The 23,885-nt window shown below is 48.1% G+C and overlaps 10 protein-coding genes across 10 annotated transcripts; 6 read left to right on the top strand and 4 right to left on the bottom strand.

Moving 5' to 3' along the window:
* The first annotated feature begins 191 nt into the window (after positions 1 to 191).
* Positions 192 to 4,192, top strand: BDCG_05075 (vacuolar protein 8). Its single transcript, XM_045420739.1, has 7 exons — positions 192 to 889; positions 950 to 1,035; positions 1,143 to 1,263; positions 1,341 to 1,454; positions 1,521 to 1,766; positions 1,853 to 2,602; positions 2,680 to 4,192. The coding sequence occupies exons 1-7, from the start codon at positions 859 to 861 to the stop codon at positions 3,012 to 3,014; spliced, it is 1,683 nt and encodes a 560-aa protein (XP_045276782.1). The 5' UTR covers positions 192 to 858; the 3' UTR covers positions 3,015 to 4,192.
* Positions 4,193 to 4,448: 256 nt separating this feature from the next.
* Positions 4,449 to 6,248, top strand: BDCG_05074 (exosome complex subunit Csl4). The gene has a single exon (XM_045420738.1). The coding sequence runs from the start codon at positions 4,899 to 4,901 to the stop codon at positions 5,769 to 5,771; it is 873 nt and encodes a 290-aa protein (XP_045276781.1). The 5' UTR covers positions 4,449 to 4,898; the 3' UTR covers positions 5,772 to 6,248.
* BDCG_05073 (elongation factor 2) lies at positions 4,509 to 10,465 on the bottom strand. Its single transcript, XM_045420737.1, has 7 exons — positions 10,210 to 10,465; positions 10,073 to 10,143; positions 9,936 to 9,956; positions 8,924 to 9,873; positions 7,346 to 8,866; positions 6,936 to 7,276; positions 4,509 to 6,809 (listed from the first exon to the last, which is right to left on the bottom strand). The coding sequence occupies exons 2-7, from the start codon at positions 10,133 to 10,135 to the stop codon at positions 6,427 to 6,429; spliced, it is 3,279 nt and encodes a 1,092-aa protein (XP_045276780.1). The 5' UTR covers positions 10,136 to 10,143; positions 10,210 to 10,465; the 3' UTR covers positions 4,509 to 6,426.
* BDCG_05072 (uncharacterized protein) lies at positions 10,466 to 11,488 on the bottom strand. The gene is made up of 2 exons (XM_045420736.1): positions 11,173 to 11,488; positions 10,466 to 11,099 (listed from the first exon to the last, which is right to left on the bottom strand). The coding sequence occupies exons 1-2, from the start codon at positions 11,201 to 11,203 to the stop codon at positions 10,627 to 10,629; spliced, it is 504 nt and encodes a 167-aa protein (XP_045276779.1). The 5' UTR covers positions 11,204 to 11,488; the 3' UTR covers positions 10,466 to 10,626.
* A 151-nt stretch (positions 11,489 to 11,639) lies between these two features.
* On the top strand, positions 11,640 to 13,306 carry BDCG_05071 (pre-mRNA-processing factor 19; the record flags this gene model as incomplete). Its single annotated transcript, XM_045420735.1, has 5 exons — positions 11,640 to 11,652; positions 11,712 to 11,756; positions 11,818 to 12,259; positions 12,321 to 12,784; positions 12,840 to 13,306. The coding sequence occupies 5 exons, from the start codon at positions 11,640 to 11,642 to the stop codon at positions 13,304 to 13,306; spliced, it is 1,431 nt and encodes a 476-aa protein (XP_045276778.1).
* A 466-nt stretch (positions 13,307 to 13,772) lies between these two features.
* On the top strand, positions 13,773 to 15,108 carry BDCG_05070 (RING finger domain-containing protein; the record flags this gene model as incomplete). Its single annotated transcript, XM_045420734.1, has 3 exons — positions 13,773 to 13,823; positions 13,943 to 14,863; positions 14,953 to 15,108. The coding sequence occupies 3 exons, from the start codon at positions 13,773 to 13,775 to the stop codon at positions 15,106 to 15,108; spliced, it is 1,128 nt and encodes a 375-aa protein (XP_045276777.1).
* A 180-nt stretch (positions 15,109 to 15,288) lies between these two features.
* Positions 15,289 to 16,452, bottom strand: BDCG_05069 (mitochondrial ribosomal protein L43). The gene is made up of 3 exons (XM_045420733.1): positions 16,328 to 16,452; positions 16,181 to 16,263; positions 15,289 to 16,053 (listed from the first exon to the last, which is right to left on the bottom strand). Exons 1-3 carry the CDS (start codon positions 16,364 to 16,366, stop codon positions 15,762 to 15,764), a joined length of 414 nt encoding a protein of 137 aa, XP_045276776.1. The 5' UTR covers positions 16,367 to 16,452; the 3' UTR covers positions 15,289 to 15,761.
* A 108-nt stretch (positions 16,453 to 16,560) lies between these two features.
* On the top strand, positions 16,561 to 20,410 carry BDCG_05068 (U1 small nuclear ribonucleoprotein 70kDa). The gene is made up of 4 exons (XM_045420732.1): positions 16,561 to 17,041; positions 17,146 to 17,273; positions 17,358 to 17,457; positions 17,627 to 20,410. Exons 1-4 carry the CDS (start codon positions 16,780 to 16,782, stop codon positions 18,403 to 18,405), a joined length of 1,269 nt encoding a protein of 422 aa, XP_045276775.1. The 5' UTR covers positions 16,561 to 16,779; the 3' UTR covers positions 18,406 to 20,410.
* On the bottom strand, positions 18,788 to 20,475 carry BDCG_05067 (60S acidic ribosomal protein P0). The gene is made up of 2 exons (XM_045420731.1): positions 20,053 to 20,475; positions 18,788 to 19,974 (listed from the first exon to the last, which is right to left on the bottom strand). The coding sequence occupies exons 1-2, from the start codon at positions 20,244 to 20,246 to the stop codon at positions 19,440 to 19,442; spliced, it is 729 nt and encodes a 242-aa protein (XP_045276774.1). The 5' UTR covers positions 20,247 to 20,475; the 3' UTR covers positions 18,788 to 19,439.
* Positions 20,465 to 23,567, top strand: BDCG_05066 (mitochondrial distribution and morphology protein 10). The gene is made up of 2 exons (XM_045420730.1): positions 20,465 to 20,849; positions 20,938 to 23,567. Exons 1-2 carry the CDS (start codon positions 20,753 to 20,755, stop codon positions 22,245 to 22,247), a joined length of 1,407 nt encoding a protein of 468 aa, XP_045276773.1. The 5' UTR covers positions 20,465 to 20,752; the 3' UTR covers positions 22,248 to 23,567.
* The last annotated feature ends 318 nt before the right edge of the window (positions 23,568 to 23,885 follow it).

Below are 23,885 nucleotides of genomic sequence, written 5' to 3'. Positions count from 1 at the left end.
TAAGATATAAGATATATAGCAGGTGTTTGGGAGCCCGTAGATGCGTGCGTAACCTAATATAGCTATTATTGGCTATTGATGATAAACGGATGTTAGATACCTATGATAGATATTAACCGTGCCAAGCGCACTCACTCTCTCTAGTGGTAGTAAGTTGCGCTTGGCACGGTTACAGCGTAAGGTGCGGCTTCCTGCGCCGGGCTGCGATTGGTGGCTTCCCAGCGCAGACATCGATCGTCTCCTCAACAACATCCCCGGGCCAAGTCCAACCCCAAGACATCACATCACCACCAAACTTCTGGCGATCCACCATCTTCTTCTCGCATGACAGAGACAGACCCTGTTCTCTCCATGCCCCAATCACAAGACTAGCTCTTCCACCCACTACCCTCTGAGTTAATCCCAACTCTATCCCCATCCAACCCCATCCCCGTCCGTCCTCCACCATCTAATATCTCTTCCACTCATGCTACTAGCTCTTCCCTACCCCAATCACGCGCCTTGCCTGTTTCTGCTCCCCCACAACGTCCTCTTCATTCCCGCTGGCGCTTAACCAGTCGATCTCCCTCTCTCAACGACGCTGCAGTCCAAGGTCTCCTGAGGTCTTCCCAGGTGTGGCGCCCCCGCAGGCTCAATATCAACGAACCCAGCCGCTCCTCTCTCGTCCCATCACCCCTCCGCGCCCTCTCCAATCCCGACGCAGTGATATCATCGAAACGAACGTAATATTTTATTAAAAATAGAACTCCTACTGCTGCTGCAGCTCGCCTCGCCAGCTCCAAGCTTCTCCTCTTCCCGTCTAGTTAGCTACGGAGGATCTCTCTGGTCCCTTGGGGACTGGTCCATCCCGCGCCAGAGATGGGGAATGCTTGCCTGGCCTGCCTGACAGGTACCTTCTCCAAGATCGATAGATGGTGCCGTATATCTTATTTACTGGCTCCCATCAAAGGTCGATCTAGGGACGGTCTCTACGAACCCATCCTAGCAGATAACGAACGCGAGGCCGTCGCTGATCTCCTCCAGTACCTCGAGAACGTACGTTTTGGCCCCCTCCGTTCCTTCCTTCCCTTTCCCTCCCCTTTCCTCCATCGCTCTCTTACGGCACTAGCTGCTTTACCATACTAACTACTTCGTCTTCTCAGCGAAATGAAACCGATTTCTTCAGCGGAGAACCACTTAGTGCTCTTAGCACCCTTGTATACTCAGATAATGTTGACCTCCAACGAAGCGCCAGCTTGACCTTCGCGGAGATAACGGAAAGAGGTTCGTCTCTTGCCGGGAAGAGCTATGAGGCTGATGCTCCCTGCTCTATGTACTGATTCAGAACCTGTGTGGTTTAGATGTCCGGGAAGTAAATAGAGAAACTCTCGAACCTATCCTATTCCTCCTCCAGAGTCCCGATATCGAAGTACAGCGAGCGGCTAGTGCAGCTCTGGGGAACCTCGCTGTCAATAGTACGTCTACTCATATAATACCTCCCTCCACCCTGAAAAGCTCTTAACTGCTCACCTACAATGCAGCTGAAAACAAGGTCAATATCGTCCTGCTTGGGGGACTGGCACCTTTAATAAGACAAATGATGTCACCCAATGTCGAAGTACAATGCAATGCCGTCGGTTGCATCACCAACCTAGCCACCCACGAAGATAATAAAGCGAAAATTGCGCGATCGGGCGCCCTTGGCCCCTTGACAAGACTGGCAAAATCAAAAGACATGCGTGTGCAACGAAATGCCACTGGAGCCCTTCTAAACATGACCCATTCTGGTATGCCATTTCTCATTGGTACAAGAATACAAATATGGCCCAAACAATTGCATAATAACATCTTTTTCTGTTTTTCTTGATGATAGATGAAAATCGACAGCAGCTCGTCATCGCCGGCGCGATACACGTTTTAGTGCAACTACTCTCTTCATCCGATGTCGATGTTCAGTACTACTGTACAACAGCGCTGAGCAATATTGCAGTGGATTCGGACAACAGAAAGAAGCTCGCGCAAACAGAATCCCGCCTTGTTCAATCCCTCGTTCAGCTCATGGACTCCTCCACACCTAAAGTACAATGCCAAGCTGCCCTTGCCCTGAGAAATCTTGCCTCCGATGAGAAATATCAACTCGAGATCGTCCGTGCTCGGGGCCTTGCACCGTTACTCAGACTACTACAGTCGTCATACCTCCCGCTTATCCTCTCAGCGGTTGCATGCATCCGAAATATTTCTATACACCCTCATAACGAATCTCCAATTATTGATGCCGGATTCTTAAAACCACTCGTGGATCTACTGGGCTCGATAGACAACGAGGAAATTCAATGCCATGCCATATCCACATTACGGAACTTAGCAGCCAGTTCAGATCGTAACAAGGAGCTTGTCCTGCAAGCAGGTGCCGTACAGAAATGCAAGGAGCTTGTCTTGAAAGTACCCTTGAGCGTGCAGTCTGAGATGACCGCCGCAATTGCAGTTCTTGCCCTTAGTGACGAGCTGAAGTCGCACCTGCTAAAGCTAGGCGTTTTCGATGTTTTGATACCCCTGACGGATTCGGAAAGCATAGAAGTTCAAGGAAATAGCGCGGCTGCCTTGGGAAACTTGTCGTCTAAGGGTATGTATACCGCACTTATCCCCCGGTTTGCCCTTACAATTGAGAAAATATGAAGCAAAAAACTAAAATCAAACTAGTTGGCGACTATTCTATATTCGTGAGAGATTGGTCAGAGCCGAACGGCGGCATTCACGGATACCTAAGCCGGTTCCTAGCCAGCGGTGACCCAACTTTCCAGCACATCGCAATCTGGACTCTGCTCCAGCTTCTCGAGTCCGAAGACAAGCAGCTGCACGGCTATATTGCCCGCTCAGAAGATATTGTTGACATGGTTAAGACGATTGCTGATAAGAATGTGGAATCTGACGATGAAGAAGCTGCTGAGGATGACGAGGGCGAGGTTGTTGCTTTGGCGCGGCGGTCTCTGGAGTTGATTGGCCATGGTCGTAAGCAACTACTAGTTGATGGTTGATCACTGACTGTCTGTTTTGTTTAGTTTCATTTGGTGGTGTGCTAGCAGTTGGTATTTTGTGGTATTGTTTTATTGTTGGCATCGCCGTATATCGTTTCCCGAGTAGTTTTTATACCGCCCGATAATCATCTTTTCCATCTCGCGAGGAGTTCCACGGGGGCATATTGCTTGTGTTTGGTGCTTTTTGTTTGCCGTTCCTTTTTTTGTCTTCTATTGTTGTATGGGGATAAATCATCCCTGTCAGTTTTCCCGTGTTTGTGTTTTCTGTTTCCCTGTTTCCATACTTTTCCTCTCCGCTTTTCTGCTATGTGTGATCAAGAGAACAGCCAGCATTGGCATCCATGAGAGGCACTGTCTTAAATGTTTTTATTCTTGCTTGTCAGCCTTCGCTGATCAGCTTTCTTTTCTTTCCATTTTCCTATTTCTTCCTTGTCCTACGCTTTTACCCATATTCCCTTTGGTATATCACTTTCTTCTTCTTTTTGTTTTTTTCCTCGTTTCTGTTCATTTTACTATCCTTTGTTCCCCTTCTGTTGATGATAATGGTGAATTAGTACTAGGTTGTGAAAGGGTTTCCAGGAGGCAGGGGAATGATGAGCCCTAGCTGTTGTTGCGATGGATGAGGTAGCATAAGCATATTTCCTACGCTCCATACATCCATATGTAAATTTTCTATCAGAGAATGAGGTATATTACTTGGTCGGAAAGGGGGAAAGAGAGATGAGGAGAGCGATTGTTAGTGGTTCGAAAGAAGGGCATCTGATGAAGAAGATGTGATTGCGATGAAAAGGGTAAGAGAATCCATATTGTTATTATCATTGGAATAGCTATTTGCATATATATTTATATTCGACATCGCGGAGAAAGTGATTCCTGTTCTTTGATATTTTGATGCTGTCAAAGATACAGATTAGGGAAATAAGAATACTCAGCCATCATTTTACATTATTCTTTTTGCAATTTCCCTTCCTTGTTTTATTTTTATTTTTATTTCTTTTTCTCCATGTAACTTCGCTGTTATTTTGCTGCCTATGTAGCTACATAGGTAGTTATTGGCTTACATGCCTTGTTTTCTTCTGTAATCAAGCAGTTTTCAACTGGTTGGTTGCTCTACACAGTACGGAGTAGACACATATCTAAATGCTTGTTTTACAATAATCTGTACACATGTATTCTTTTTTGTGAAATGATTGCTATGATTAGTTTAATTGATCATGCTGGTACACAATCTACAAGTATACATGACAGTGTTGTTTATATTTTTTTAACAAGTTTTGTTTTTATATCCTGTGAAATTAACTGACTGTACTTCATAATTGAGGCTGCTTGATTATTGAGGGTTGATTCATGTCTTAAATAAGTTGTGAGAGGTATGAGTGGCATCAATAACTATGTTTTCTTACAACTGTGTTTTTATTCTTCAGATTTGGGTAACTGAGGGCGGTTCACTAACTTATGAAAGGGGGGATAAATAAATGAAACTGATCATTCTATCTTTTCTATTCAAGTTCATTTCCAAGAGAGGCTTTGTACTCCGTAGTTACAGGTGGCTGAGGTGATTGCTGTGGCAACACCGCCAGATGTTTCGCCCTATTAAATAATATCAAAATCGCCTTGATGACAATCTAAAATTTAACCTTCACCTCAAGCTTGTGAGAACGTCCACTGGAGCTTTTACCCAACTGCCCATATCCCTACCTTAAGAAAAGCCTCCCGTCAACTGGCAAAGGGGTTGCATCCCACTCATCACACCCGATCATTCGCACCCACCCGCTGCGGACTTCAGCCTACCTACCGATTGTCCCCCTTCACTGTGAACAAACATTTAGATCCACAACCTACCCTACCCTACCCACATACCTAAAGTGCAAGAAAGCAATTTAGATGGCGATCTCCCTCCCGTCAATCGCTGTCCCCGGCCAGCGATTGGGCCCTGCCTCATCGTTCATTCCAGGCCCGGGAACTCACATCCAGGATGCCTTCGTCTGCGCCTCGATTGCCGGCCCCGTCGTTTTACAGAAGGGGGGGGAGGAAGAGGAGTCGAGACAGCAATTGCAGAAACAACAAGCACAACAACAGCAACAACAAAGGACACTTGTGATGGTCGCGCGCTCGTTTGCGCAGACGCTTGAAGGGGGGGCCTATGGAGCTATGACTGGTAATAATAGTAATAATAGTAGTAAGAGTGGGAGCAGTATAAGCCGCACGCCGCAGGCACAAAAACCTCCAGTAAATACCTCCCCACTTCCAACACCAACAACAAAAAGACCCATAAAACACAAATACAACACCCTCCCCGCCGTCGGCTCCATCGTCCTCGCCCGCGTCACCCGCGTCCAAAAGCGCCAAGCAACCCTCTCCATCCTCGTCGTCCTCGACGATAACCCCTCCTCCCCCTACCCCACAACTACCGCCGTCAACGACCTCCCCGCCTCCCTCCTCTCCACCACAAATGCCGACCCCCTCAATGCCGATGACCTCCGCTTCCAAGCACTAATCCGCAAGGAAGACGTGCGCGCCGTCGAGAAGGACCGCGTCGTGATGGACGAGATGTTCCGCGTCGGCGACATTGTGCGGGCCGTGGTGATTTCGCTAGGCGATCAGAGCTTCTATTACTGCTCGACGGCGAGGAATGAGTTGGGCGTTGTGATGGGGCGGAGTGAGGAGGGGAATGTGCTTGTGCCGGTTAGTTGGAGGGAGATGGTTGATGGGAAGAGTGGGAGGAGGGAGGCGAGGAAGGTCGCGAGGCCGTATTAAAAGGCGGACTTATTTTCTTTATTTTTTTATATTATATTTATCGGGGTTTTGGGTGGTGGTTGGGCTATTGGTTGGGCGATGGAGGTTGGAGTAGTTAAGTTATCCTCCCGCTTGGGTTTACACTATAATCTCGTTTCTTTTTTCTCTTTATGATGAACGCAGGTGAATGGACGGGTGGAAAGACTTTGTTGTCTGGCACAAGACGGTGGGCTTTTAGAATACCATGGCATGATAGGCAAGAATCAACTACTGGGTGCTGCAGTATATCTACAAATAATACAAATACTCGTAACTTTGTGCTGAGGAGAAACATAGCACGGAAAGCCTAATGAACAGACATGCCAGACACCAATTTTTTAAAAAAGGGATCAAGGACCCATAAGACATAATTCCAGAAGAGGAGGAATTTTCTCTTCATATTTCTCTCTCTCTCCCTCTCTCTCTCTCTTTTTTTTTTTTTTGCTTTTATTGTTTTATTTTCTATTTATCTTTTTTCCCAAAGCCTTTAATATGCAACAACTTTTAAAAACGCAGAATCCAAAATCAAACTACAACCATAAAACTCCAGCCAAGGTAACCAACCCACTATGATAAACCCAACGCAATCACTCCAGTCCTACGTTCCATACTCTACTAACCCCCAGACCGACCCCACTCACCTCTTCAACGTCTTCTGCTTCTCTGCATCCTTCACCAATTTCTTCCCCTTGACAACCAACCCCTTCCTACTCCTCACCCGATCCATATACCTCTTCGCCACATTCTCGCGATCCGCCAACTCGCCCAGATCTTCCAGTTCTTCCTCAGTCGCCGGCACCCAGAACGGATCCTCGTCTAGCATTTCGAAACCGGCGAAGATAAGCTGCGGCGAGGCGGCGCCGGAGGTGCGCTTGCGGATCTCGTCGGAAAAGCCGAAGGATTCAGCGACGGGGAGGAGGGAGAGGATGGTGAAGAAGGGGGTGCCTTCTTTCATTGTTTCCGAGAGGATGCGGCCTCGTCGTCGGGTTATGACGCCGTAGACGCGGCCCAGCACTTCGGCTGTTTGGGGTAAGGGGGGGGGGCTTTGGTTAGTTTTTATGGGGGGTTCGTTTGGAGAAAGGGGATCTAATAATTGGTCTGTGCGAAGGAATGGATGATAGATTGATGATTCAATTCCTAACTTACTGGATGCTTGGATCTCGCAACTATACATAGCTAAGAGTAGTCGGGGGCTCCAATCGAGGAAACCTTGCCAGACTGCGTCTCGCGTGGATTTTATCACTTCACCGGTAAGACGGCCCAGCTCTTCCTCTCCAGTCTTAGTGACGGAAACGTCCTCGATCAAGACCGCAATGCCCTGGATAGGCTCGCTGCAGAGAGGGCCCTGGGCAGTGGAGAGTTGGAATGCATAGGAGATTTTGTCGGAAAATAGGCCCATGCTTCGTCGCTGGTGATCTGCTGAGGTTTGTGAGCCTGTTTCTATTGCTGCTTGATCTTGGGGGCTTTCGTTTGCGTTGTCAAGGAGTCTAGAAATTTGGGGAAAAGGTTAGCCTGTGTTGTATATGATGGACGACTATGTTACAATTTGCACTCACAGTTTGTCACATGAGCCTGTTGATGTGGAGTCGACGAGGATATTGGGACCTATCCGTCTCGGGCCAAACTCGACGATTCTATTCACGACATCCTTCCAGGCATCTTTCTCGTCTTTGGATTGATCGAAAGCACTCTGTAGCTCTCTCTTGAATTCTTCAAGTGAAAGAATCTTCGAAGCAACCGTCTCACCACTACCGATATCACCTTCGTCATCTATGTCGCTGTGCTCGTTGTTTGCTTGCATGGTCTCATGAGCTCCTGTCCTTCTTTCTGCGTAGAATCGTTTGATCGTAGCTGCATGTTTGGTTAAGAACTCGGTGACTCCCGCAGGTAGCGGCAGAATTCTTAACTGGATAGTTAGTTGCTTTGATGCTGAAACATTGAGAACTGTCCCTCGGGGCAGGTCGGGGTTCTTTGGAGGTGACATCTCTGGCGCATTTATTATAGTTTCGCGATATGGCACTATTGCTTCTCCGGCTTGGATTTCGCATTTGGCAAACCGCTCCCGTAAATCTTTAAGGCATCGCTCGAGATGAAGTTCCCCAGCAGTGAGAATAACGTGCTCTCCACTTGGAAGAACTTCGTACACCGCACAAGGATCGCTCTTTTCCAGCAGCTTCAGGCCATTGATCATCTTATTCAAATCTGAGGGGTTGACAGGTTCGAGAGCAACGCGAACAATAGGAGGACTAGACAACGTTACTCCTGCTAGGTTCACGGCTCCCTCGAGCTGACTGCACAGCGTTCCAGTTTTGAGGACATGGCCTTCCATACCAGCGATACCAAAGACAACACCGGCAGGAACACTCTGCAAGCTTTCTAGGTTTCGTCCCATAAACAAGTAAAGCGCTTTTACTTCCACCTTTTGTGGCGTAGGTGATGCATGGGGGTGTGATGGAGAGAATTTGGGGGGTATGACATAGATAGAATCTCCAACTGAAAGCCTGCCGGAATAGAGGCGTGCAAAGCCAATGAGGTGCTCTGGATCTTCCTTCTCTTCAACTGTAGTCGGACCACTATCTTCCACGCTCGCATTCTCGAGAGCGGATGTTGCGTGGGCGAAGCTATCTGTGTCTTGGCCTTCATTGCTCTGGGCCTGTAATCTTGCTATCTCCTCTCGTTTCTTTTGTGCCAGCTCCCGCGCTTCCTCTGCACTTAACATACCTCCAGGTCGCCGCGTATTTTGGGGAAGTTCACTTTCAGGTATTGAAACCATTTTGCTGACGTATGCCACAACAGGGTCATCTTTTCCTGCTTTAAAGTTTACCATCGCGTCGCGAATATTGGGACTAATTGCCTCAGAACCCGGGGAGTTCTCAATCATGCTTGGAAGCCTAGCTGCTTGAGCGACTGGGGGACTGGGAAGGTATTCGACCACAGACACCAGAACTGCTATAGATAGGGGAAGCCACGACGCAAATACGGCCATGAGGATGTTCCTTGGATCCCGTGAGCGCAACACATGCGCAGGTAGACTAATTCCGAGTGATTTGGTTATTTTTTCCAGAAGTGCAGGATCACTGGCAAACATCCGTTAGTTCATACGAGTTACTGAATGGGAGGCACATCTTTCTTACCCTTTTTCTTGCCCACCACCTGTCGTCGCATTGTAAACTGCCCATATAGTTTCCAGAACCAGTTGAACAAACAAAGGCTTCAAATGTCGCCCCTTTAGATGTTTTTGCCCAATGACTCGTTTGCTTTTCGGGTCAAGATAGAAATCGCCCCACAGTACTTTTTCCAAAAGGGATCTTTTAAATCCAAGCTTTTTCTCATACAGGCCAGCAAATTGCCGTATGGTGAACGCCCACCCGTCGGTTGCGCTGCAGAAAATGACATTGTTTTTTTCTGGGGCAAAATAAAGATCCTCATCACCACGCTCTTCGAATTGACCTTCAGTTGAATCGGCTTGCGAGGCTGTATCAGCCATGTCATCCGCCCGTTGTATCGTCCGGCCATTCTCCTTGCTAGTAGCTGCGTTTACTCGTTCTTCCATTCTCTCCCGCCACTGCAAGTCTTCCTCCATACGTTCTCCTTGGTAGAAGCTTCCAATGACAGCATTTACTTGCTCAAGCACTTTGCTGAGGTGTAAGTATGCTTCCCCGGGGGTCATTTTCAATTCTGTAACCAGTCGATCTAGCTTGTTGATAACCAGGATCGGCTTCAGATGCTCAACCCATGTGTGTCGCAGCACAGTAACGGTCTGACTGCAAACACCCTCAACAGCATCTACTAAAACAAGTGCACCGTCACATAGCCGAGAAGCCGTGGAAACCTCGCTACTGAAGTCGATATGGCCAGGAGAGTCAATTAAATTGATCAAGTATTCTTTCTGTTCGGGATCTGCGTCTTTGGAAGCCCTTCTCAGCATAGAAAAATAAAGTGATATTGCAGACGACTCCATCGTGATTCCTCGTATCTGCTCATCTGGGCGGGAGTCCAGATAACGTATTTTCCCCGCCATCTTCGGCGAAATGATGCCATTTGTAGCAATCAGACTGTCCGTCAAGGACGTCTTTCCGTGGTCCTATACAGTGAACATATCTCAATAGCTGATCCTCAAATTACGAGGACTTTTAGTTCACTTACGACATGTGCAAGGATGCATATCTGCCAGAAATGTCAGCCCGTGTCCAAATACGGTGATTTGACCATGTTTAGGTAGAACTTAAAAAAGATAAAAAGGAGGGGTGTTTGTTTGGTAGCGGGGAGGGGGGTAGGCATGCATTTCTAACGTCTTCCGCCTTCTGTTGAAGGCGGACAAGATCTTCCAAATTAACTACAGGCATCGTGACATCTGGTCACCCCAGACATACAATGGGGTATTTGTTAGAGGCTAATGCAGAGGATTGGTAGGTAGTACCTAAGTACCCGCACCCTGCTCAGGCTGGAAGGGTTTCCGCACGTTCAAGAACTAATATTCGCTCTTCTCAGTCTTATAGATCCAATATCATATGTCAACTCAAATAAAGCAGATTGAGGCAGCAACCGCTTTCTCTTTTGCTGAAAGTCATTCCTGGATAGTTGTGTAGCTACGATGAGCCTTTTATATGCGGATTAGTCATTTTGCGTCGGCGGTGCCACCATGCGCTATGGAGTCGCGTGGTCCACCGTAGTGTTGTGATGTTGCGGTAGAAGTATGAACGGGGTCTGGTAGAATAGAATAACGAAGCTAATTAAATTTCAATTTCATGTGCTTTATATGTCTAAAACTACCTAAAAGGGTTCAGCATACAGGCAATCTGTACTGGTAAATACGATGTTAAACATATTTTGAATCTCAGTCAGTATGTTCAAATGATAGCTTAATCTTCTTTTTCAGCTTCGGTTTCCGTGATGCTGGAGGTTTTCGGGTGGCATCTTCAGTCGCATCCTCTCCAATTACTTTAGCTTGCTTTCGTTTCTTTGCGCCACCAATCTCCGCAAAATGTTGGTTTCGTTTGGCCTTGGGGCCTTGCCGTTCTCCTTGGTCAACGCCATCTCCTGTATCATTTGTTGACCTTGTTTTCTCATTCTCATTTCTATTATTTCCAGATCTTTCCCCTATTTTGTTGTCGCTGTCCCCTCTCACCAACACATCGTATTCCTCCTTGGAAATTATCTCGTTGCTTGCCTCGTCCACGTATGTAGGGGCGTCATCATCATCAGCATCCTTTTTTTTGGTAGGACGTGGGCTTGGTCTATCATTGCGAAAACCACTTCCATCACCGTATTGGCTTCTCAGCTTTCGAAGAAATGCAGGTTCGTTTTTCTCTATATATGCTTGTTAGAAGAAGGCCTAAGAATTGTCGACAGGGAGGTCGATGACAACCAGGGCAAAGCATACCATAAGTTAGGTTCTTTGCATTGAAACTCATTATAGGTAGATGTACATGAGGGTCAAAAGGATCCTTGAGACTTTTAAGTGTTTAGGCGTGCAAGGAGCGGAGCGTTGGAAGACCATTCATCTCTTCAGGTCCTCTTATCCTAGCGGGGAAGTAGTTTTCCGCGGTCAGGAGTATCAGGGAATAAAAATTGTATAGAGTGAACGTCATATGAGTCTTAGTAGTAATAGCGTAGGCTTCCTGGTTAAATAGTTAGGCATTTTGCGGTTGTTTTAGAAGATATTAGTACAGTACAAGTTGCCCTTGCGGTGGATGTCCATAGCTCCTTATCTGATCGCCGGAGCGGAGCCACTTATGTTCCGGCTTCGCAGAAACGAAGAAACTCAACCAAACCAACGGCATTATTTACGTCGACAGCTCTCTGACGGCTTCCTCACGCTAATTCCCTGTCTGAACAAGCCAATTAACCATGCTGTGCGCAAGTGAGTCTACTGTTTAGCCTATTTAACTGTCTTGAACGCTTGCTAATTTCTCCCTTTAGTCTCCGGAGAAGCTCCCCAGGTGCCTGTGGTTTCGCGAAAGAGCGGTACGTAGCTCTGCTCATCGGTCGGCTTCAAACTGGAGCTAACATGCTAAAATTGACGCAGGTAATGTCTTCGAGAAGCGTCTCATCGAGGCATACATCTCGGAGAATGGCAAAGACCCTGTTACTGGAGAAGACCTTAGTGTCGAAGACCTACTAGAACTCAAATCAGCCCGCGTAGTTCGACCGCGCCCGCCTACCCTCACATCCATTCCATCCCTCCTAGGAGTCTTCCAAGAAGAATGGGATGCCCTCGCACTTGAAACATATACTCTAAAACAAACCCTGGCTCAGACGCGACAAGAGCTCAGTACCGCGCTATACCAACACGATGCAGCCGTCAGGGTCATCGCAAGACTAACAAAGGAAAGAGATGAGGCTCGTGACGCCTTGTCAAAAGTGACAGTCGGTGCAGGTCGCGCTCCGAGCAATGGCGATGCTATGCAAGTAGACAGCACTGGCTTGCCGCCAGCTGTTATTGCTAGGATAGATGCCACACAAGAACAGTATGTTTTCTTTTGCTTTATAACTTAGGCTGTGACCAGAGCCGGTATTAATGTAGCATAGATTATCGAAAACGCGCCGCAAGCGGACAGTTCCAGAAGAATGGGCTACTGGAGAAACGATACAAGAGTTCAAACCCACTGATTGCTCTGAGGCGCTTTATCCCGGCGGGAAGACCTTATCCCTCGATCCTTCGGGTAATCTCGCGTTGGTTGGGGGTGTTGATGGTGTAGCTGGTATATATTCGCTGGCTGAGAAGCGGATAGTATCATCTCTGAAAGTGGGGGGTGCTGTCACGGATGCTGTATGGATAGGGGCCAAGGCAGCTGTTGCGACTTCCGCGGGCTCAGTAAAAATATTTGAGAACGGGACGGAGGTTGCCACCTTCAATTCACATGCCGGGGAGGCTACTTCATTGGCAACACACGCTACGGGCGATATCATTGCGTCCGTGGGCGTGGATAAAAGCTATGTTCTCTACGATCTTACTTCCAATTCTGTCATTGCCCAAATTTACAGTGACGCCGGTACGTATTTACCCTGTTGAATTATATTTTACTATCTGCTAACGCTATCCTGTAGCCTTAAATTGTGTTAAGTTCCACCCTGATGGCCATCTTGTCGCTGCTGGTGGTGCTGACGGCCAAATTAAAATTTTCGACGTCAAAACCGGAACAAGCGCAGCTAATTTCAGTGCTGGCAGTCCGCTCAAAGCTCTGTTCTTCTCAGAGAATGGCACCTGGCTAGCATCCGTGACTAAAAACTCTACCACGGTTTCGATATGGGATTTGCGCAAGTCAGCGGAGATCAAGGTGCTAGAAACAGGAAACCGTGTCGATTCCATTAGCTGGGACTACACTGGACAATTTTTATTGACTGGCGGCCCGAACGGAGTGACAGTACAGCAATATACCAAAGCGTCCAAAAAATGGTCAGAGCCTCTGCGAAGCGCGGTACTCGCTGTTGCAGCAGAGTGGAGAAAATCGGCGCAGGGAATTGTGGCACTGAACGGCGACGGCGTTCTTACAGTGGTGGAAGCAAAGCCATGATAACAGGATCCTGTTTCTTCAGTCATTTGTATTCTAATATTCCATTTTCATTGTGTGAAAATGCTGGCGCCTAGGGTCTAGTCAATAAACACTCGTGAATTTCTAGGGTTCTTTATATAAATTCCAAGCAAGGTGTTCGCACCTTTTTCAATACGAGCAGATTTGACTAATGTAAGCCGCGATTCGATCGCTTAGTTATCCCATTGAGCCGCGGCCAGGGATTTCCATCCTGGTTACTTTTCTCCAGTTCTGTGGTTGCCACTGGTTGGGGGCGGCTGGTACATATCTTCGGCGAAAGCTCGACCAAGACATAGGCTGGGAACCGCTGAACGACCGCCGCCGCTGCAACCATCTGAACATCCACTTCTGACCTGGACAACCCTTCTTCCGACCCCTCACCCATTTCCAACCACCTCACGCTCAACCACACCCTTTTGCTACTCTCTCTCCTAGTCAAGTGTTTATCATGAATGGAGACCCGAGTATTCAACTTTTGACTGCCCGACAGTCGAGAAAAGTAAGCATTATCCTCCCTCGTCACTTCCGCTACCTTTATCCACTGCCCCTGCTAGCATTCACCACCACCGCTGGGATATCACCTTTAGCTAACTCTTTTGCTTTCATGATTGCTTCTAGCGACCGCACCATGAGATGATAAATTCGCATTCTGAAAGCCGGAGCACATCTCCATGGGATTACGCAGAGCCGTCTGGTTCGAATTCGAATCCTGGGTCCCGGGTCTTCTCCAGCCATCGACCAACACTTCCACCCCTACCACACCTGAGATTTCCAGGCGACGGCTACGATTTCAGAAGACCAGTCATGGCGACCGCATCAGCACCTAGTTCCTCTCCCCCTCCTCTCCCTCAACAAGATAACGTTATCGATTTGACAGAGGAGCCTGATCACGTTCTGTCAGACAGAGCCACTCAGACACCTCTACGACAAGCAGCCAGCAGGAATTCACGTCCACCTCGATTTGGAAGAAATATTATGGCAGATGTTGTTGATCTGGAGGAAGAGTCAACTACAAACGAGCCCCAACAGTATTCAAGCCCAGAAGTACAGTTCCTAGGCACTCAAATACGGCCGGCGGAAGAAACTCGTCAAAATGAGAATAGCCACCGAAATCGAGAAGCCCCTCCTACGTTAAGAGGCTCTAGTCTCGTGGACATGATTAGGAGAATTCGCGGAAGCGGGCCGCCTTCCTCATACTTGCAGCGGCAGCAAACAATCCGAGAAGAAATGAGCTTGAGGAGCCGCAACCTTGCACGTATTTTCCCTACCAACATTTCTCCGTTTTGGCTCGGGGAACGGCCCATTCAGGTTGAAGTGGAGGATGATTTCCCCATTGAATTGAATTACAGAACGGCCGGATTCGGGTCGGGCGAGACACGACGAACACCCGCGTATGTGGCTCCGTCAGCGCCGCCTCCAGGGTTTACAACGACTGTCGGGGAGGATGAGGTTGTGATTTGTCCCAACTGTGACCACGAACTAGGGACTGGTGATGATGCAGTGCAGAAGCAAATATGGGTGGCTAAGCCATGTGGACATGTACGATTGATTCTGCCCCTCTGTTTTCTCTTCAGCGGCCTCACGTTCGTTGCCTTTATCTAAACAGCATTCACTAACTATATTCATAGGTTTATTGTGGCCAATGTACGAAATACCGAGCGCGTTCGAGAAAGCGGGCAGACAGTGCCGACTCTCCGAAAACGAAACCATTTGCGAAATGTGTCGTACCCGACTGCGGCAAGATGGTTAGCCAACCACGTGCGATGTTTCAAATCTATCTCTAGCTCTGTTCTTCTTCTTTTTTCTTCTTCTCTCCCCCCCCCCCCCCTTGTTGCTATACCTTTCCCTTTGGTTTCTTTTTGTTACAAGCATAGCGAGGGTATGGAACTGCATAATGATTTGTACATATATACCATTTTATGGACTAGGGCACATTAGGATTTTAGAGAAATTGTTTTATTGTAGCTGCGGTGTTACATGCCCCTGATTTCTATGATTTGTTGAATCCCGTGCATTTTTACTTCTTTACGAAGTATTTTATTGTTACGACGCCTGAAGCGTAATACATAGAGTGATTAGTAGCTGATGTACCGCAGGAAAAGATGAACCGCTCGTCAACTGGAGGCTCTTCTAACCCTTTTAAAGCTTCTATTATACATATAAAGAAATACAAGACATTATTCCAGTCTATGTGACCCATCGAATCCAGAACAAAAGTAAATATACTTCCAAATCAAACAACGAAATAAAATGCAAAATGCACACATATATATAAAACAATAGCGATGCACAATCGCTCAGATCCTGACCTTATTGGTCTGTGAAATCGTTCATAAAGCCCATTTCCTTTTCAAACACCAGCGCGGCCGGCGTGGACTCACCACACCACCAAACATGACATATAGCCGTTCGTAATCCCACCGCGTCCCATCCCACATCATACCGTCTTGACATCGCCATGATAAGGACTCCAAATGCCTCTCACACTCTCATTCAAACTGGACACAGGCTTCCTGACTCTTCTCAACTTCTCTCCGCTAGCCTCCTTGAGCAGCAACGCCTTCGCTAGGATCTGTTCTTTCTCGAGGTTGCGGACGCACACGGCCTTTTCACGGCCATTGATGTAGTGACCTTTGATCACGGGGTGTTTCTTCGGTCGGGGGGATACGCGGATTTCTATCTGTGGGTTTGCGGCGGCGAAGGAGGGGAGGGTGTATTTGAGAAATGCACTAGGTGGGTGGAAGGGGGATCGTAAGCTCCGAACTCTCGAGGCTCCGAGTTTCTGCCTGAATGGTCTTTGTGTGTTCTCTCCTCTGTTTTTGCTTCTTTCGCTGGGGAAACTGGGGCGGAACTCACTTCATCCCTCTTGAGCTACCGGCCCAGTCGCAATAATGAAAGTCGAGCCGTTTGCATTGGAGGATAAAGGCGCCTACGCCATTCTGCGCCGTTGAATTTCATTAGTCTCGGAGAATTCTTCATGGTAGAGAGCGAAATAACACATACTCGGCTGGTAGCCACTGTTCGGATTCCTTGGATAGGCATTGCTGCGGTTGCTGTTTTCTATCGCACCATCCAAGCAATGATAGTGTTGGAACTCCGTTGGTTCGAATGTTCGACTTTGATGCCCAAGAGCGAAATAGACGCTGATTGGCTGGAGAGTACACAAGTGTTAGTCATCGGGCATCTCTTGAGCTAGACCCGATATAGTAATAACCGCCTAGGCGCCCAGGCGCCCAGCCTAAATGCCTTATTCAGCACTTCGCCCAAGCAAAAGTCATTTCTGCAGCGGATTGGAGCAACCAGCAAATGTTGGCGCCTGTCTATTCTGAACACCACATCTCTCCGCGTGCTGAGTCGCTATCCTTAAGACCCATCAAATCCTGCTAGCGGATAAGGGGCGGGGAAGATACTGTCGCCCTAATCTCTGGAGAGACAGCGCTTCGTGTGCAGGAGCCATGACAGACAAGCTTCCGCCAAACCTCCTCGCGCTCTTCGCGCCTCGTCCTCCCCTGCGCTATATACCTCCTGCTGATCGCGCCCCAGATGACATAGAACCAAGCAAGATCGGTGGAGTGGCACAGTTCGTCGATGAGCTACAGAAATATGGCGAAGAGGTGCCCTACAATGCCACTGAGAGCTGGCTTCAGCGGAAGGCGAGGCTGAAAGAGGAGAAGAAAGCAAAGCTTGAGAAACATCTTACTGAGGGTCTTAAGGAGTGTATGTGTTCCAAACTTTTTAAACTATGAAATCCCCTTGGGTATAAAGTATAAATATCTATTAGAGTCTTACTGACGCGCTTTTCTTTTTTTCGAACCTGACAGATAATCCCAATAATGACCCTCAAGTCCGAGGTGATGCTTTTAAGACGCTGTTCGTGTCGCGGCTTAGCTACGATGTGACAGAAGCTGATTTGGAACGGGAGTTTGGCCGTTTCGGTCCGATCGAACGGGTATGTGCTCATTCCACAAGCAAAGTACTCCCTGAAAGAAAATAGGGGTATAAGAGCTGACATATGCACATACGTACCTCCTAGATTCGAATTGTCGTAGATACTCACAATCCAAAGAAGAACCCTAAGAAACCACACAGAGGCTATGCTTTTATCGTCTATGAGCGTGAGCAGGATATGAAGGGTACAGAATCCCAAGCACTGCAAAATCCCCTCCCTTTCCCGTCCATCAAGTTTCCTAGTGGACTCGTTTTCTTTCTTTTTCCCCCCTTCAACAATCCCCGCTGGAGCAATGAGGCAAGGTAATCAGATCCATAACTAATGCTATCGGGAATTTACTTGGGTACGTGTAGCGGCCTACAAAGAGACAGATGGTATCCGTATCAAAGACCGCCGCGTATTAGTCGATGTTGAGCGCGGTCGTACGGTGAAAGGCTGGAAGCCACGCCGGTTTGGTGGTGGTCTAGGTGGGAGAGGATATACCAAATCCATGCCCGCCCGTCCAATGGGTCCAGGTGGCTTCGCGCCCTCCGGTCCAGGTGGGTTCCGCGGCGGTGGCTTTGGCGGGAGAGGTGGGTTCCGTGGTGGGTTCCGTGGTGACCGTGGATTTGGTGGACGAGGTGGTATTGGATACCAGGGCGGGCCAGGTGGCCGCAGCGCATTTGGCGCCTCTAATGGAGTTGGTGGCCAGGCACCGCCAAATGCGCCTTCAGGTCCAGGCGGGGGACGCAGTGGAGGCTATGGAGGTGGTGCAAATGGGCATGATGGCATGGGTGGGTATGGTGATTCTAGACGAGGTGGTGCCTATGATGATAGAGCAGGACATCGTGGAGGTGGTAGGCATGAACGAGAAGCTCGCGGTATAACTGGAAGCAATCGTGAGCCGGTAAGACCCCGTGATGGATTTGGGGACCGTGACCGTGACCGTGATCGTGACAGGGACCGGGACCGGGACCGGGGTGGAGACCGTGGTAGGGGGGGAGATAGGGACAGAGACCGTGATTACCGAGACAGAGACCGCGATCGCGATCGGGATAGAGATAGGTATGGGCGACGGGATGATGAGTATTCGCGAAAACGATATCACGAAGGCGACGCTTACGATGACCCCCGGAGCAAAAGGAGATACTGAACACCCTATCTTCTCATTCTACAACGACGGTTTGTTGGTGGGTATCTTCAGTTCTTCGATTTTCTCTTTGACCCAATTTCGTCCGTCCAGGGTAAGGTGGAGGTATTCGCGAAAACAACCATTTATCCGTTGGTCTGGTATTGTTATAAAATCTTCCACTATCCAAGATGACGACCACGCCGATTGCGATCCCTGCACGCCCGCAACTCTTTTCATAGAATATTTTATTTTCTCGCCATCAATCGATCCGTAGCCATACCCCCCCACTAGGTCATATTTTGTCGGCTCGATTGGATGGCTTTGTATGATTTCTTATATTTCTCCTTTTTTCCCCGTACCTAAGTGGCACCGGGCCTTTCCTTTTCCCGATTTCCTTTGTTTGTTTCGCTCCTTGTTGTATTTATTGGTGGGTAAGTATGTATTTTAGGAGAGCTGTTTGGGAATGAATACAGAAGAAAGAAAGAAACGAGGGATGAATGAGGGTGAAAGAGAAAGAAATGGTGCTACTAAAGGAAGTTCGAGGTAAGATCGGGTAAGGCTATTTGGCTAGTCCAAATATTCTTCGCATTGATCTTTCGCAAGTTGTGCGAATAGCTCTGTTTGCTTATGGTTGTGCTTATATTCTTTTGTCTGTCTTGATATCTACGGTTTTTATTTTGCGTTGACTGGTACTCACATTGAACATTTCTCATGATAGGTAATTTGGGACTCATAGTAGAGCAAGAAGGCTGTCATCATGGTTTATTTTTATATAGGGAAATTCTTTTTCGCATCTTGAATTCTTCGCACTTCCCAAGAATGGCATCCCCAAAGTCAGTAATCCCATAGAAAGCAGGCGAGAGGAAATGCAAAGAAGTAAAAGTAAGATTAAGAAAGAACAAAAACGAAAATCACAAACGCCTTTACTCAAACTCCATGATCATGCCACTTCAGATTCCCATTTCTATCCTCCACAATATTAACAACCCCTCGACCCCCAGCCAGGAAAAAAAATAAAATTCAACCCGTCAACCGTTAACCGTTAACCGTCAAGCTCAATCCGCCATATCCTGATCCTTCTCCAAAATAACAACAGACCCATCCTGCCGATTCCACTGTGCCTTCATCTCGACCCTAAACTCCGCAACCGCCACTCCAAAGATCTTCAACAACGTCGTCTGTCTCGAATCCAACGTATCCCCAGCCTTACACACCTGATACCCATCCCCATCCATCTCCAACACAACCTTACCCGCAATCAACCTCGTCGGCACACCTAGCTTGCGTAGCGTCGGCTCAATCGTGTGGCTGAGCGGCTCGTCCAGGTTGCTGGGCACCTCGCCCGCATGTGAATATACGATGCCGCTGGGGATTGTGAAGGAGCGGGGCGTGACGGTGCCGGCGCGCGCGAAGTCGGTGGGGTGGAATGAGTCGAAGAAATCGAGGACTGATTGGGGAGAGCGGGAGGTGAAGAGGAGGCCGACGGCGCCGGTTAGGTAGGGGGATAGTTTTTCGAGATTGGGGGCACAGGCGGTCTCGGGGGTGTTGCCGAGGGCGACGGCCATTACTTTTGTTTTTCCGAAGAAGAGGCTGGGGGGTTGTTAGATATACATGCACACATATATATTTGTCTTAGGTCGAGTAAGGGGATAGGATATTACTACATACCGGGAATCAGAAAACTCAGTCCTCACGTCTTTTAAATATGTATTCCGCATGTTATCCACCGAGAATAAGAAGATATGATCGTATTGAGTGACGGCCGTTTGAATATTAGCGAACAACCGTCTAGTCTGCTCCTTGTGAGACTTTTTGGCGACTTTGGACTCATGGACCAACCGCGCCCGCTTGGAGATAGGCATGATGTGCGAGTATGTGTTTTTGTGTGTGCGTATGCGTGTGCGTGTGCAGGTGTACTCGTGAAGCTGTCGCGCCTTGGCTTATGGGAAATCGAGAGACTGAAGAACCAGATGAACGGATATATATATATATATATTATTCCCTCTCCTCTCTAGTAATTTTTTCTCTCGTCTGCTTTATATTTTATAGATTTTCCCTTTTTTTTTTTTTTGCCTGATATCAAAAATTAAACGTTCCGCCGTTGACGGAACAACGTTGATACGGGGCAGATAACGCTAGTCCTAACTAGGAAATAAGCTAACAATTAGATAAGCGTTAGCCTGGCAATCATCGCGATCTTTTGGCGCGGAGGAGCGAACGATGCGATCAGAGAGTCAACGGAAAACGGAAAAGGGATGCAATAGATATTCTATATATTAGCCATTCCATTCCTACGTACATGCATGGCTCCTCGCGCGCCGATGAATAACCCATAGAGTTCGGTGCTGACCATCTCTCAATTCCCAACATGCGTGATTTCATGGACTACATCCAGCTTGCATTCTACGATGCTTCCAAGTGGAACCGCGACAATTCCTACTCACAGCTAACAACTACGGCGAATGGTATGTTGTCACAGAAAGCTTCTCTGCCGTGATTCGTCTACCTGGTATCATATTCAGAATGAACAGTGCGCTTACATCATTTTTACAGCGCTCCTCGATTTCTCTACGCCTGAACGGCTGAAGGTGAATCTATCTTCACTTTCAACCCCCCACTTCGCGACGACGTATACCCTCGGCACGGTGGGATTAATAGATGGCTCTATATCCTATTTATTCACTACAATTCCACTTCACGATACCCCCAGCCGAAGCACTTTAATACCGCTCCGCAAACTTGTCCCAGGTTACCGACAGATCTACCCCCCTTCTCTTCCCCCTGCGTTCCCGGCAGCAGATGGGCGAGACGGAGATCTAGCTATCGGAGGCACCGAGGGGGACCTGAAGAAAAAAGCCACGTTACTACATGCGACACTGCATCTCCCGCCTCCGACTACGCTCACAGGATCATTCCTCCGCCGTTTATCGCCTACTACCCAACTCTCTCTTGCGTTTTGTTCAAGCCGGGCTCCCGCATCCAAGTCCGCACCCCAGGCAACGTTAGTTACTCAGATATTATATGATACTGGAAAATACAACTCAGAATTTCTGTTCAGTACGGACAATGCACTATTTGGGTTCAAGGGGCTTTGGAACTTCGGGCCGGATCCGAGGAAGCAGAACCAGAACGGAGGAGACCCCGCACGGGAGCCATGCCGGTCTTTACTCTCTCTCCTTTCAGCGGGCGGGGAGGTATATTATTCTCCCGTTTCTTCCGTCGTAGGTCTATCTACCGGTCTGCGATTTACTACTTTACCCGCCGCCACCGAAAACCCACATTCCACATTCCCTTACACTCTAACATTGACATTAACACCCCTAACCGGCTCCATGTCAACAACATATTCACTCCTCGCCTCCCCAAATCTCGCATTCAGCTCCCGCTTCGGCTTCAACGTCTATAGCTGGGAGAGCGAGATGGTAGCCGGCTGCGAATTATGGCGCCGGAGCAAAAAGCTACACACGTTGCAGAGAAACTCTTCTCCGCTTTTTGCTGTAGATGATTTGACCTGGGCGAGACGCAAGATGGGCTTACAGGACGCTGCAGTCTCCGTACATCCCGAGCGTGATGGTCTTCCAGGCATCCAGCGCGACGACCACGACATGCACCATCATCCCCAGCGTCCCCACGCTTCCGATTCGGTAATTAAGGTCCGGGTCGACCAGTCCTGGAATATCCGTGCATTGTGGGAAGGCCGGGTTAAGGAGCTCGTTGTGAGTGCTGGTATTGCGCTGGGACCGAAGTCGCGGTCGTCGCTGTCATATGCGTCTTCACTTGCTGCGAGCGGGCCCGGTGCTGCTGGTGGGCTGAGCTCGTATGGATGGAAGAGTGTTGGTGTGTCAGTGTTATACTCGTCGTGAATGATGGGGAGATATGTAGTGCTGTCACACGTGGCTTTTTTGACGGCCTATTGGGTAGGTGTTTAATTGGCCCCAGGGTGTGGTCATGCCAGGGTTCATTTCAGATGTCTCAGCATTGTGGGTTTTGGCTGCTCTTTTTTGTATATAATTGCTATATATCCCATGTATTTCACATAATTTTGGCGCCTCGAGAAAATGAGCCACATTGGAAGATACCTTTCTCTGATTAACAAATCCACGAGCCACCACCAGCTTTCGCAAGCATGTTGCGTTTGCCACTCTTATACAGATGACATCTTGATTCGAAGCTATAGGCAAAATGGACTTGGCAGGGCGTGTGAGTGGGGAGATCCCCTTCCTTGTATCAATTCTCCCTCACTGAGCTGTTTGACATCCTGGTGTTAAGATGCTTAGAAGTGGAACGAATATGAAGATGATATTCCATTATTCCAGATATCTGCAAAGGTGGTATATTTTCTACCGCGGATTGTACATGTACTGTATCTAGGTATCTAGGTATGAGTCGGCTGCAATTGCGGCTCCCTGCGCGGCTGCATCGTCTTCTCCTTCTATTTTGGTACCAAGAGTTCAATCGGTTTCTCTCGTCAGTATGACGTTTTGAGTTTAGCATCTCACTGGCTAACTCTCCGCACAGCTTATGAACGCTAGGATGAATGAGGCGCTAATAAAATTGCCTTTAGCCAGGGTCTGTGCAAGGTCAGTTGATATTTTCAATCCTTTTGATTAAACCTGGTTGTCTGAATGACAGTAATTGACAGCATTGACAGGCCCCAGCGACATGCCCTGGTAGTGTGCAGCTAAGCTAGGTTTAGCGGCTTGGTAGTATTTAGCTATTTATTATTGAGCAGCGGTTGAAGCAAGCAACTCTAGGGCTCCCCTTCGGCTTGAACTGGCCAAATAGTGGGGAATTCTTGCGGTTTCCCACGCTCGATAAGGAGGAGGAGCCTTGCTCCCTGGGATTTGCGATTTGGTGGAGCAGAAGTGGTAGCACCCGTTAATATCACACCACTAATAATAACAATCAGTCAAACTCGGGATTATTTAAAGAACAGGAAGGGGTTTTCAATTTTCAGATCCTTCATACATTTCTCCATCGTAGACCGCCCGACCAGCAGAGATTTATATGGTAAAATATGTATCTGCATCACTCACACATGGGGTCAACCAGACCGGTTATTTAGACCATGTTCAACGTCAAGCGGCTCCCGAGGGCGCGAGAAAGGGCGAAAAATTGCAGACAGACAGACACAAAAATACGAGCGGTCATATTAAATAAAAAATAAATTCACTACCGCCATTGTAGGCCCCAACTCCCTAAGTGCGAGTCCTTGTACAGTACATACATAGTTACATGTATTTATGTGCACGCATTGGCTGGATATGCAGTTTTGCCCTCTGGTGCTGGATAGAAAAGCCAAATATTTATTTTAGTTACATCGAAATGTCCTCAACTCTACTCAACTTCGTCCATTCAACACCTTCTAGCGTCTCCCACCAGCCTCCTCAACCCTCGCCAGCTGGATAGCGACAATCCTCAGCTGGTTTCTTCCGTGTGGCGTCGTCCTCTTTGCTTGTGTTTTCATTTTTCCACCTTGTTTCGTCGTCGGCTTGAACCCC

The sequence above is a fragment of the Blastomyces dermatitidis genome, assembly GCF_000003525.1.
Source record: "Blastomyces dermatitidis ER-3 genomic scaffold supercont1.5, whole genome shotgun sequence".
Lineage (NCBI taxonomy): Eukaryota > Fungi > Ascomycota > Eurotiomycetes > Onygenales > Ajellomycetaceae > Blastomyces > Blastomyces dermatitidis.
Note: the sequence above shows the minus strand (reverse complement) of the source record. Positions and strands in the feature narration are given on the sequence as shown.

Coding starts and splice junctions, on each gene's coding strand:
- BDCG_05075 (XM_045420739.1), top strand. CDS start 859: ATGGGGAATGCTTGCCTGGCCTGCCTGACAG. Junction 1,036..1,142: donor TCCTCCAGTACCTCGAGAAC/GTACGTTTTGGC, acceptor TCGTCTTCTCAG/CGAAATGAAACCGATTTCTT. Junction 1,455..1,520: donor GGGGAACCTCGCTGTCAATA/GTACGTCTACTC, acceptor CCTACAATGCAG/CTGAAAACAAGGTCAATATC.
- BDCG_05074 (XM_045420738.1), top strand. CDS start 4,899: ATGGCGATCTCCCTCCCGTCAATCGCTGTCCCCGGCCAGCGATTGGGC.
- BDCG_05073 (XM_045420737.1), bottom strand. CDS start 10,135: ATGCCTGTAGTTAATTTGGAAGATCTTGTCCGCCTTCAACAGAAGGCG. Junction 8,867..8,923: donor GGTGGTGGGCAAGAAAAAGG/GTAAGAAAGATG, acceptor GATGTTTGCCAG/TGATCCTGCACTTCTGGAAA. Junction 7,277..7,345: donor ACAGGCTCATGTGACAAACT/GTGAGTGCAAAT, acceptor CCAAATTTCTAG/ACTCCTTGACAACGCAAACG.
- BDCG_05072 (XM_045420736.1), bottom strand. CDS start 11,203: ATGAGTTTCAATGCAAAGAACCTAACTTATG. Junction 11,100..11,172: donor TGCAAAGAACCTAACTTATG/GTATGCTTTGCC, acceptor AAGCATATATAG/AGAAAAACGAACCTGCATTT.
- BDCG_05069 (XM_045420733.1), bottom strand. CDS start 16,366: ATGCCTATCCAAGGAATCCGAACAGTGGCTACCAGCCGA. Junction 16,264..16,327: donor GAACAGTGGCTACCAGCCGA/GTATGTGTTATT, acceptor TCAACGGCGCAG/AATGGCGTAGGCGCCTTTAT. Junction 16,054..16,180: donor GGTAGCTCAAGAGGGATGAA/GTGAGTTCCGCC, acceptor CCACCCACCTAG/TGCATTTCTCAAATACACCC.
- BDCG_05068 (XM_045420732.1), top strand. CDS start 16,780: ATGACAGACAAGCTTCCGCCAAACCTCCTCGCGCTCTTCGCGCCTCGT. Junction 17,042..17,145: donor TACTGAGGGTCTTAAGGAGT/GTATGTGTTCCA, acceptor CGAACCTGACAG/ATAATCCCAATAATGACCCT. Junction 17,458..17,626: donor GCGTGAGCAGGATATGAAGG/GTACAGAATCCC, acceptor GGGTACGTGTAG/CGGCCTACAAAGAGACAGAT.
- BDCG_05067 (XM_045420731.1), bottom strand. CDS start 20,246: ATGCCTATCTCCAAGCGGGCGCGGTTGGTCCATGAGTCCAAAGTCGCC. Junction 19,975..20,052: donor ACTGAGTTTTCTGATTCCCG/GTATGTAGTAAT, acceptor ACAACCCCCCAG/CCTCTTCTTCGGAAAAACAA.
- BDCG_05066 (XM_045420730.1), top strand. CDS start 20,753: ATGCGTGATTTCATGGACTACATCCAGCTTGCATTCTACGATGCTTCC. Junction 20,850..20,937: donor GCTAACAACTACGGCGAATG/GTATGTTGTCAC, acceptor TCATTTTTACAG/CGCTCCTCGATTTCTCTACG.